General features: G+C 36.9%; 1 protein-coding gene across 4 annotated transcripts in view; it reads right to left on the bottom strand.

Moving 5' to 3' along the window:
* Positions 1-3,088: 3,088 nt before the first annotated feature.
* Positions 3,089-12,833, bottom strand: part of LOC100372454 (long-chain-fatty-acid--CoA ligase ACSBG2-like) — a 79,230-nt gene continuing 69,485 nt past the window's right edge. For 3 of the 4 annotated variants that reach the window (XM_085507258.1, XM_085507259.1, XM_085507260.1), the window contains 5 exons: positions 12,485-12,517; positions 10,992-11,142; positions 7,359-7,498; positions 6,592-6,832; positions 3,089-6,247 (listed from right to left, as the gene is read on the bottom strand). In XM_085507258.1, coding sequence (XP_085363384.1) covers positions 6,159-6,247; positions 6,592-6,832; positions 7,359-7,498; positions 10,992-11,142; positions 12,485-12,517 — 654 coding nt within the window. In that variant the 3' untranslated portion in view covers positions 3,089-6,158. The remainder of the gene's footprint in view (positions 6,248-6,591; positions 6,833-7,358; positions 7,499-10,991; positions 11,143-12,484; positions 12,518-12,833) is intronic. The other variant, XM_085507261.1, reaches the window with a different exon arrangement.

The following is a 12,833-nucleotide window of genomic DNA, read 5'->3' as shown; positions in this document are numbered from 1 at the left end:
TCGATTTCTATGTTGGTGTACATGAGGATTTCAATCTCAGGTCGGCCAACGTATTCACTAATTTACAAAATTACCCCCGTAATCCAAGGCTGTAGGAACCGTACGACCATACGGGCTATGGCCGGACCACTTCTGCACGTCCCCCCTAGCAGACATGGTCCTTTGTCTCGCATCATCATACGCCTCGGGCCTACGGCCCATGATGGATGGCCGGACCAACTAATTTTTGCTTCCTACAGCATTGTAATCACACTATAATCCTGAAAATAAATAACCTGATTTGACGATTGACGCATTAACATACTCATGACTGGGGTTCAGTTTTCGATGTGCTGTCTTATGCAGATAAAATACAGTTTGTTTGGATTTTGTTGGTTGTATTGGACAAGTTAGTATTATTAGCCTTAGCTAATAAATCGGACAAATCGACTTTGGAACGAATCGACCGTCCACCTGTTACAGACAGTAAAGGCAGAAAACCTCCCGGGCATATGCATGGCATCATAATAAACTGCAAAGCGTCACCAATATGTCCAAGGAATCCAGCATGAAAAATATGATATTTCCATCGCTGTATATTACAAAACGAGACAACAGCCATTGTGTCACCCAGAAATCAACCCCAACCATTCCACCACCCAAGCAACCCAGCCATTGTACAACCCACTGTGAGACCCCACAATCAACCCCAGCTAGTCCACCTCACAATCAATTGCAACCATTCCACCACCCACAATCAACCCAGCCATTCCACCACCTACTGTGACACCGCACAAACAACCCAGCCATTCCACCACCCACTGTGACACCACCCAATCAACCCAGCCATTCCACCACCCACTGTGACACCACCCAATCAACCCAGCCATTCCACCACCCACTGTGACACCTCACAATCAACCCCAACTATTCCACCACCCACTGTGACACCTCATAATCAACCCAGCCATTCCACCACCCAACCAACCAAGCCATTCCACCACCCACAATCAACCCATCCATCCCACCACCCACTGTAACACCCCACAATCAACCCCAACTATTCCACCACCCACTGTGACACCTCATAATCAACCCAGCCCGTCCACCACCCAATCAACCCAGCCATTCCACCACCCAATCAACCAAGCCATTGCACAACCCACTGTGATACCCCACAATCAACCCCAGCTAGTCCACCCAACAATCAATTGCAGCCATTCCACCACAACAATCAACCCAGCCATTTTACCACCTACTGTGACACCCCAAAATCAACCCAGCCATTCCACCACCCACTGTGACACCCCATGATCAACCCAGCATTTCCACCACCCACTGTGACACCACACAAACAACCCAGCCATTCCACCCCCACTGTGGCACTCCACAGTCAATCAATCCAGCCATTCCACCACCCACTGTGACATCCACAATCAACCCAGCCATTCCACCACCCACTGTGACACCCCACAAACAACCCAGCCATTCCACCACCCACTGTGACACCCCACAATCAATCCAACCATTCCACCACCCACTGTGACACCCACGATCAACCCAGCCATTCCACCCCACAATCAACCCAGTCATTCCACCACCCACTGTGACACAACCCAATCAACCCAGCCATTCCATCACCCACTGTGACACCACACAATCAACCCAGCCATTCCATCACCCACTGTGACACTACACAATCAACCCATCCATCCCACCACCCACTGTAACACCCCACAATCAACCCAGCCATTCCACCACCCACTGTGACACCACCCAATCAACCCAGCCATTCCACCACCCACTGTGACACCCACGATCAACCCAGCCATTCCACCCCACAATAAACCCAGTAATTCCACCATCACTGCAACACCCCACAATCAACCCAGCCATTCCACCACCCACTGTGACACACCACAATCAACCCAGCCATTCCACCACCCACTGTGACACCCACGATCAACCCAGCCATTCCACCCCACAACCCAGTCATTCCACCATCACTGCAACACCCCACAATCAACCCAGCCATTCCACCACCCACTGTGACACCCCACAATCAACCCAGCCATTCCACCACCCACTGTGACACACCACAATCAACCCAGCCATTCCACCACCCACTGTGACACCCCACAATCAACCCAGCCATTCCACCACACACTGTGACACTACACAATCATCCTCAGCTATTCCACATAATTTATAAGCCTTCATTACAGCCCCTAGATCTATTACATAACACGCAACAAACTTGGCGATCCAATCAGATGGTATAGTCTGTGCTCACACATCTACGTAGCATCATGCTGAGCTCAACCCCAGGTTTATTTCAACCCAGTGTGTGAACAGATTAACCTGGCCTTGGTGTGGGTTAGTTTACCTCAACGGTCAACGGGCTAGTCTCAACACAGAGTTGAACAACGCCCTCCTACAGCTCCCATTTCCCGGCATGTGTGAACACAATATGTATATATACCATCTGTATGTTTAATGATCAAGCTAGGATAATTTAGCCATTTTTCCTGTTTTGTAAGACAGTAGTGTTGTCATTTATATGACCCAAGTCTATAACTCAATATTTTTATCAGTATCTCTAGGCCATAGATGTACCTATAATACATTATATACCTGGTGAAAGTAAGCCGAGGCATACACTATAGGCTACCTTTTTTCATCTACATGTTCCAGTAGGTTATTTGTACGCCCTTCCGTCTCTCATCGGTATTCAGGTTCTATGAACAATAATCATTTATGCAAGATGTGGACCAAACTAAATACACTACACTCGACATTTAAATCGGGTAGTGCAAGATAATGAGCTAGCTATCCTATATACATATATAGGACGGGTTGCCAAGACGTAGGGTTTTCAACTTGCATGGGCCTAGAATGGGGTTAATCTGAAGCTACTTACAAGATTGTGCATGATTGGCTAACCAACCCTAACAGTCAGACCAATCAGAGAGCAGCTTGTTTAAATTGTTTTTTATGCATCAAATTCTGCCTTGTATATGAGCTTTGACTGCTAAAATTACCTCTGCTTATACCTATTAGTGTTAAATATTATGTTTTTTACAAAACTAATTGATACACACTAACCAAGTCTCAACCAACATATCTGCACCATTTTATTAACTGCTGCATTGTATCAAATTTAAACATCACACACAAAAGAAAAAACGGTCAACTATGATATCAATACTGCTTCTTACAATTTTAACATGTCACAAATATTGGCTGTGCCTAACAGGTACAAATACAGTGTTAATCAAAACTTTTTTTTGAAGCTGATCGACCAGTTTTCTTTCAATAGCATAGCTTGGGACGCTAGAATATTTAAACTGATAGCACAATTACAAAACCCAAATGAACATCAACAGCTATTATCAGTCTGCCTTAAGCTGGCTGTAAATGTCAACAATTAGTCACATGCTGTGAAGATTATTTTAAAGAACAATAAAAGAATAAATTTAAAAGATATAGACCGATATAGTTGCACATTATTCAACATTATGGTAGATGCAACATATTTTGAACCCTGAGCAAAATGTCAAATACATTCCCAGCTTAAAAAGCTATCTCTGTTGGCCTCTCACTGGTGATTTTATGTGCCAACTCCCATAATGGCGAGCATAGTGCGTTATAAACCATGTGTCAGATTTCAAAGAGAATGGCGACTACTTACCTCTGTTTTCACATCGCATTTTATGTGACATTACAATATTTCAGTAAGATTTAATCACCTTTATTTGGTTGTATTAAAAGAAAAACATGTCTCAATAAATAAAGTTGAAAATACTGACCTACATGTAAGGGAAGATGACACATGCCTAGACTTAGTTGATAAATACAAGGTTCAACATCCCAGAAATTCCAAAAACATTTTTTGGGGTCAAATTTGATAAAACCAATGTTGTCAATGTTTAAAAACTTAATAGATCCCATTGTTTATCTCCCTTTTAGAAATAGACAAATCTGAAATTCAGATGAACAAAATTGAGTAATATTTAGTATTAACACACTTTTGAAAACAAAACCAAACTTAAAAAAAAAACAGATTTTCAGGCTGACTGTAACACCAGCTTCGTTTTTGAACATGTAAATATTTATAAATCCCTACACACCATTTTACAATAGCCAATGTGCACTCTTTTGGTGATCAGGTCACCGTGTCAAAACTTCATATCAGAACTATATGCTGCCCTCTAGTGGTAGAATATGTAATTTCGTTTGGGTATTAAAAATCTTTTAAGTCAATTTGTTTTCCAAAATCAAAGCACACATATTTTAATTTTGTTAGACAAAAAACTGTGCCTTTGTAAAAAAAAAAGTGTCAGTTGATGCTCGCAACGACCTGAAACATTGCTATTTTTCTGTGTGCCTCTGTAATACCTAGCAAAATAGTTACATTTAGAGCATTATTAAAAAGTAAATATTGTAAAAGATATAGATTCTGAAGTTAGTTTTCAATCATGCATAATATCAATAAAGGAAAAACAAAAACGGCTTCAATCAGTCGTCATTTTGGAATACCAAGATGTCAGATTTGTTTGCAAAAAACAATGATTATAATATGATGCACAATGCAGAACTACTTGTGAACTATATTAGATATTTCTCAGTAGAAATGGTTTGTTAATGCATTAATATTTGTGTGATTGGGGTCTAATGAGCACTGAGATAGATTCACATAAAAATAACCAAATAGAGCTAGCTGCAAAATTAGTAACGCTGCTGGGTGCTGTAGCAGAATAATTCAAAATGGCTGCTATTTTGTAGTATCTACAATAAGATATTTCCATGATCATTAGCACACAGAGAAAGAAAAGCAAGAATGCTAAGTAGTAGTTTATTAAACAAGAACAGAATTTTATTGGTTTCCTAAAGCAGTCATCCATAGATGCATTATGTGAGCTGTAAGCAATTATACAGTGCAAATATGAAAGAAGAAAATTGAATAGCTAATTAAAAAGCTATAACTAAGTTGTTATTGCAAAAATCAGTGATATTACAAGTATACTGGCTTAGTATGGTTATGTAGATAATACAAGCAAGAACTGAAAAAAGCAATTTGTATATATTTCTCTCAAAGCATGATTAGAAAAATATGAGAGTGAGTGTAAAAGCACTTATGTGGTAATATTTGGTAAAGTATACCTTGTCAAATGGCCTAAATTGAAACCATAATTACTACATTTCTAATTTTATGAATCGTATGCATAAAAGTCACATACAAAATTCTCATATCTTATCTTTGGAAACTGAAATATCTCAATTAAGTGACTGACATTGTAATTTACTACATCTAGGCAGCAATAAACCATGAAAATATTATTCTAGAATGTTAATATCTCTGTGACCATCACTGAGATCTAATTAAAAACTGGTAAGGTTCATGAAGCATATAACTATTGCTGGCTCTTCAAGTACATCTCACAAAGAGTGGATAAGCCCACACAACTACAATGACCAACTCTCACTAAGACCATGTGAGAAGTAGATTGATATACTTATGGAATTTTAACCGCAATTACAGCATGTTACAGACTTTCTCACATTTCACATAACACTGCTATGCAGCATAAATATTGAAATGTAAAATATAATTAACAAAGTGGCACTCCCATGTAGAGTATTAATCATCTAGAAAGACCAACGAGCATTTACATAACAGCGTAACTTTCACATTAGGAAGTGGTGTGCATAAAGTGAGATACAACATGGGAGGGCCACCATGTTGTAAAACTTTATTAAAAAATAACATTTTCATAATTAAGTTCTGTTTTTAGAATGCAATCAGCTACATAGATGAACTAACACAATTTCAGATTTGAGCTCTCAAGATATGATTCAAGGAAATCATATTTCAGTCACAAGATTCGATTAAATGTATCATAATTTATCACTCTTTGGTCTAGCATAGTTCATTACACATCAGCAAAAAAAACAAACAAATTTACAATTTTCAACCAAAACTGTGGCAAAATGGTATCAGTACACATCACTGCAAAAACTCTATTATTTCTCTTTACAATATATATAGCACCAATTAACATCATGGTAATAGAATCTGAATAATTATACCTTTAATAGAATCAGAATTCAAAATGACATTCAGTCTTATTTATTTACAACTGCATTGTTTGTGGCAAACTATTCACACTATAGTTGCATCAATTCTTGGGCGTTTCTTCATAGAAAGCTTCAATCTCATTAGTGTATTTGCTGACTGCAAAATGTCTTTTCAGTTTCAGTGTTGGTCCTGAAAAAAAAACGAGTAATATAAAATATAGGTACCCCACCTGAATGTCTTGATGTCTGTCAAAATTGTCAAACAGGTACCCCACCTGAACGTCTTGATGTCTGTCAAAATTGTCAAATGAATGGCTCTAAAACAATTGAAATTTCCTTAAGGAAATACCATAAATTACTCAATTAGTAGTGCATACTTTTTCTATGGTCAAAATATTTTAGTGGTAAATGCTTTTACTTCTAATACAGAAAATATGGTAATGTGTTCTGACATGTATGTGCACATTCAAATATAGTGTGCATAGCATACTTTGTGATAGTCAGTGTTTTATGAGTTGTCAGCAAGGTACTTACCAAGTTCACCACCAGCAATTGAAAAATCACCTTCCAGAATAGTAAATTTCTGGACTTTTTGAGCTCTTGATGTTGCATTAGCGTTATAGCGATCTACAGCACCTTGTATAGCTTTGTTGATCTTCTCGTCCTTTTTGGCTTCTGATGACAAAGTAGCATTGCTACCAAGTTCTTTTGCAGCATGGATAGCTGCTGGTGTTAATTTATCTGTTGACTCTTGGGTATCAGGGTTGATAACAACCTACAAATAAAGAAGCAATTGTTAAAAGTTAACAAGCGACCTGACTGTCAAAATAGCTCAACTTTCCTCCAAGAACATTGTGGTAGCCAAGTTGATCACAAAAATAATGTACACCTCAAATATCAAAGCAAAAAAATACAAAAAATATTTGCTGAAAATATCATCATGAAGATATCATGATGAAATGAACAAATCCGACAGAGAACCACCCAAGATACCTACATACATAGTATCAAAGCAATTAAGCTATAGAAATGTGATGATTAGTGCCCGAGATGCTGAAAATTTACTAATTATTATGCAAATTAGGTAAGTAATACGCACAGATCTTAAGCCCAAACTAATGACACGTCTTCACATTGTCCCTGAGCACTTATGTACTGAGTTACATTTCATAGAAATGTGATGATTAGTACAGAGATGCTGAAAATGTACTAATTATTATGCAAATTAGATAATTAATATGCACAGATTTTAACCCAAAACTAATCATGATCTGGTCTGTGTATTGTTGCGGGATACTTACTTTAAGAGTGATCAACATTGCCAGGAACTTTCTCTTATCACCAATCAGCATACAATTACTTATGAGAGGCGACTCGGCTTTCACTTGATCTTCTATGAGTACGGGAGGCACATTCTCGCCACCGGCCGTGATGATGATTTCTACAGTAAAAACAAACAAATATACACCATATTTATTATATCATATAATACTCATAAATTGATATGGTGACAAATGAGTTACAAGTTCACTTGTTATTGCATAGTGTTATTAATTTTAACATTTATGCCATAAGTATATTCACATGGATAATTATATGACTAGTCAATATACATTTTAGAATAAACTAGAAAATAATTGACTCTTTAGGTTAATGTTACAGGGCCACCTATGTTTTGACTTACTTTAAGAACTTGTCTACATGCTTGATTCCATTATCATTTCAAAAATATTTTAAAATTAAAGATTTAAATTAAGATTGGATCACGTTGATGATAATTTATGAGACAGTTTGTAAATATATTTGTAAAAAAAAAATTGGCAAAAGGTAAGAAAAAATAATGTTGTTTATCAGTGGAAGGTTTTGAGAATTTTCAACTAAATTTTCAGAAAATGCAATATTTTTGAATTATTAGATATCTATATTATTTTATTGCTTGATCAAAAATAAACAGAAGTATTCATTGGATTTATAGTATTTTTCGGGTCATGGAAATAACAGTTTTTCTATTTTTATTTCAAATCTTTACAAGTCATTGAAAATGACACAGTCCCTGTTAAATTTTTGAAAGTTATCTTTGTGCTCGTCATATTAAAGCAGAGGGGTTGTCGCGAGCGTGTCCTTGAAACTTGAGTTCCAAGTGGCGTATACAACAGATTGCTTATTTACATCAAAACATGTGTTCCGTGTAGTAGTAATATGGCCAAAAATAAAAACAGCTGTTATTCGGCCATCGTTGATCTGATTATGAAACACACTGATATGTATGATGTATGTGCCAAATACGAATGAAAATGGTACATAAATTGTGTAAGGCCAAAAAGTCAGATGGCTGTCAATCGGCCATCCTTGACCAGATTTTGAAACAAATTGTCATGGACATGCATCCTAACATGTATAAAGTACATGTATGTGCCAAATTTGAATGAAAACTGACAGAGCACGTCCAAAATAACGCATAAAAAAAAAAAAAAATGCCTGCCAGTCGACCACTATTGCAAAATAAATCGTCATGGACATGTATCCTAACATGTATAATCTATGTACCAAGTTTGAATGACAACTGACAAAGCATGTTCAAAATACGACATTTTCAATAGACAAGATGGCTGCCAGTCAGCAATTTTGAATCAAATCGCTAAACCACTGCATGTGCATATGTCTCATATAAAGTACTAGGCACATGCAAAGAATGAACGGAATCGGTTCAAGAAATTCTGAGATATGACTATGGACGGACGCATAGACGAAGACCAAATTATAAGTCCCCGTTTTCGGACTTCGTCCGAACGGGGACTAATAATGCAATAATAAAGTATTAAAACAACAATCAATTCATTGTCAAGTTCAGATGCAAACTATTTACATTTTACACACATTCTGGTGAACATGAATTTCATGATTTTTTTTTCTCAGTATTATTATTTACATCTGACCATATATGAATAAATATTCTATTATATTTGAATTTAGTTGTAGGTCACCTTGTAGTTGACTCAAGTGTGATTGAAACAAACATATACTCACACACAAGGAAATTTTATAATGTTTTTAAATATATCTGATTGGAATATTACAACACAATCAGGCTTTCATTTTCCATGAGGAAGTGTCTTTCAGTAAGATGACATGCTAAGTCCAAAAAAACAGTGACCAACACAAGTAATTTATCACTGGTATCCTGCTAGCAAACTCTCAGCAACAGCAATTCCAAAACACTTGCTTGTAACTTTGTGGTTACAAATAAATAAATACATTTCACATAGATGATGATAAAGCCTCATATGCCATTTAGTAACTACCCAACAAGTTTTTACTGGGTTTGAAGGCTTATTCATTATTATTCACACAAAAACTTTGAACAAATTTACATTTGAATAGGTTGACCTCAGTTTCGAGAAACCAGCTTGCAAAAAATTAGCCACAATTAAAAATATTCCAATTGACTCAATTAGAATAAGCAATACCCACTAGAGTCAGTTTATTTTAAACACAAGTCATTGAAAATGACACAGTCCCCGTTAAATTTTTGAAAGTTCTCTTTGTGCTCGTCATATTAAAGCAGAGGGGTTGTTGCGAGCGTGTCCTTGAAACTTCACTTCCAAGTGGCGTATACAACAGATTGTTTATTTACATCAAAACATGTGCTCTGTGTAGTAGTAGTTAGCCAAAACTAAACAGCCGTTATTTGGCCATCTTTGATCTGATTATGAAACAGACTGATATGTATGATGTATGTGCCAAATACAAATGAAAATGGTACATAAATTGTGGAAATATAGTAGTAAGGCCAAAAAGTCAGATTGCTGTCATTTGGCCATCCTTGACCAGATTTTGAAACAAATTGTCATGGAAATGCATCCTAACATGTATAAAGTACATGTATGTGCCAAATTTGAATGAAAACTGGCAGAGCATGTCCAAAATACACCATTTTCAAAAAACAAGATGGCTGCCAGTCGGCCATTTTGAATCGAATCGCTAAACCACTGCATGTGCATATGTCCCACATAAAGTACTAGGCACATGCAAAGAATGAACAGAATCGGTCCACGGGATTCTGAAATATTACTATTGACAGACTGACGCACGCACGAACGGACGGACGGACAGACTCAAGAACTCACGTACGATTGGGGACATGTATCCTAACATGTATAATCTATGTACAAAGTTTGAATGACAACTGACAAAGCATGTCCAAAATACAACATTTTCAAAAAACAAGATGGCTGCCAGTCGGCCATTTTGAATCGAATTGCTAAACCACTGCATGTGCATATGTCCCACATAAGGTACTAGGCACATGCAAAGAATGAATGGAATCGGTCCACGGGATTCTGAAATGTTACTATTGACAAACTGACGCACGAACGGACGGACAGACTCAGGAACTCACGTACGGTTGGGGACATGTATCCTAACATGTATGATCGATATACTAAATTTGAATGAAAACTGACAAAGCATGTCCAAAATATAACATTTTCAAAAAACAAGATAGCTGCCAGTCGGCCATTTTGAATCGAATCACTAAACCACTGCATGTGCATATGTCCCAGATAAAGCACTAGGCACATGCAAAGAATGAACGGAATCGGTCCAAGGGATTCTGAGATACGACTCCGGACGGACGCACGGACACACAGACGGAGACCGAATTATAAGTCCCCGTTTTCGGACTTCGTCCAAACGGGGACTAATAATTAAAAGTAGTTCAGAAACCAGAGTAGACTTTGGCAAAATCCGACCATACAAGCATTGTTGAAACTGATGTTGACGGTATTGAGGGCATTGTGGCGTTCAAAAAGTTTGCCTGCCTGAACACATCTAAAGTAAGTTACTACATACCAGTAAACATTCCTACTGGGTGAGATTCACCACACAAACCTAGTTTATAGACCAAAAAGATAAGCAGCAATGGTACAACTAACCTTTAATTCTTCCAGTGATAATAAGGAAATCATTCTTATCTTTTCGTCCAATATCACCGCTGTGTAACCATCCATCCTCATCTATTGCTTCCTGGGTTTTATCCAACTTGTTAAGATAACCCATAAACACATGACGTCCACCAAAACAGACCTGAAATTACAACATTATTATCAGTTACGCTTTATATTTCCATATTATAATTGTAAGATCAAAAACAGCTTGTATCAGTACAAGAATATCATGGTAAATATCTTGAAGTTTTCTAGAACCAATTTATTCTCTAAGGTTTATATGACAAGTAGTCTTAGTAGTACGTTATTTTCGGTCTCTTATACAGAAATTATGTGTCAGTTCGACTAACTCTGTAATTAATGGAATCTTCATCCAAAGACACCATAGTCCTAGTTACAAGCTCTTATCCATTTATCTATTGACATGAGCAGTTTGCTAGCCCATAGTTGATACATGTATGTTAATAATATTATAAGTCAGTCCCAGCTTAGATTATATTATTCTAATAGAAAACAGAGATCATAACAACTAATACTACAAGGTTAATCAGTTTGAAGAGTCGGTTGATAGTGAGGTCATGGGATAGTACACCTAATACAATAAATTACTGTTTGCCATAAAAAACAGCTCTTTTAGATCACAGTGTTATCAATTTGTTCACTAAGATTTATCAAAATTTTAAATTAAAAATTGTATCCTTAGTGTAAATTATGTATAGTCATGTGTTTTTATATTTCTCAACACAAATGAAATAAAAAAAGACATGTCAAGTGAATATGATATGAGGTTATTACGAGGATACCTCAAAGTATGTACGAAGATAGTACAGGGGAGGTCGATGTGACAGTGTACTGTCTGAGTGCATACTTTAAGGTATCCTCGTAATAACTTTATTATTATACATCTTTTCCTTCCAAGGATACATCATGGGAATGCCGAAATCCAAACTGTTTAGAACAGAATCAGCGAACTTCTTTGTGTGGAGTCCGGTCAAACCCTGGTGGCAGCCATGTTTGTTTTATTATTAGAACGCTTATGTGCGAAATCATTCCATATTTGGAATTTGCATTTCTTTATATGGTAGAATGAAAATACCTCGTAAAATTACGGCACGATGTAACTTATGGTGTTACGGTGACAGATGTATAATTAAAATCTATTATCACCAGTATTATTATAATAATACAGCCCATGATGTTGAGACTATTGACCAGCTCAATGAATAAGTGATATAAGACAATAACCATATTACTTAAATGACGTCATGTCAAAATGACAGAAAGCATAATTTCTTGACAGACAATGCACTGGATACATTTCTATGGTCATTGAGAAGACTGACACAAGATGCAATAGAAAGAAAACTACAAGTTCAGAATGTGTCATTCTTTGCAGACATTGCATTACAAGAGAAATGTCCCGTTTGTAAACAATAACACCCGAGATATTGCTATTATTATTACATAACTACTTCACTAACACTGGTAAAACCTGATCCAGAAATGAGTTTTTCCTGAAGGAATGTAAAATTAATAAATCAATTAAATGCTGAAATAAGATTATAAATAGTATGAATCTGCATATCAAGTATATACCGTACTTGACTGCGTTAGCGCCCATGCTCAGGCAAGTGCCCATCTTTCACTTTTGCGCAATTTTTATATTTGGGGCCACATTTGGCAAAACGCCCACCCCTTCAAAATGCAACTAATTTAAAACTTGGTCTTGCGTAACGAATGTTGGTAATCGTTTTTATATGGTACAACGTGGATATCAACCGCTGTGAATATGTTGTGAATGCGTAGACTACGGTAACCATGTGTAAACTA

Source organism: Saccoglossus kowalevskii, chromosome 13 (genome assembly GCF_978046115.1).
Source record: "Saccoglossus kowalevskii chromosome 13, keSacKowa6.1, whole genome shotgun sequence".
NCBI lineage: Eukaryota > Metazoa > Hemichordata > Enteropneusta > Harrimaniidae > Saccoglossus > Saccoglossus kowalevskii.
Note: the sequence above shows the minus strand (reverse complement) of the source record. Positions and strands in the feature narration are given on the sequence as shown.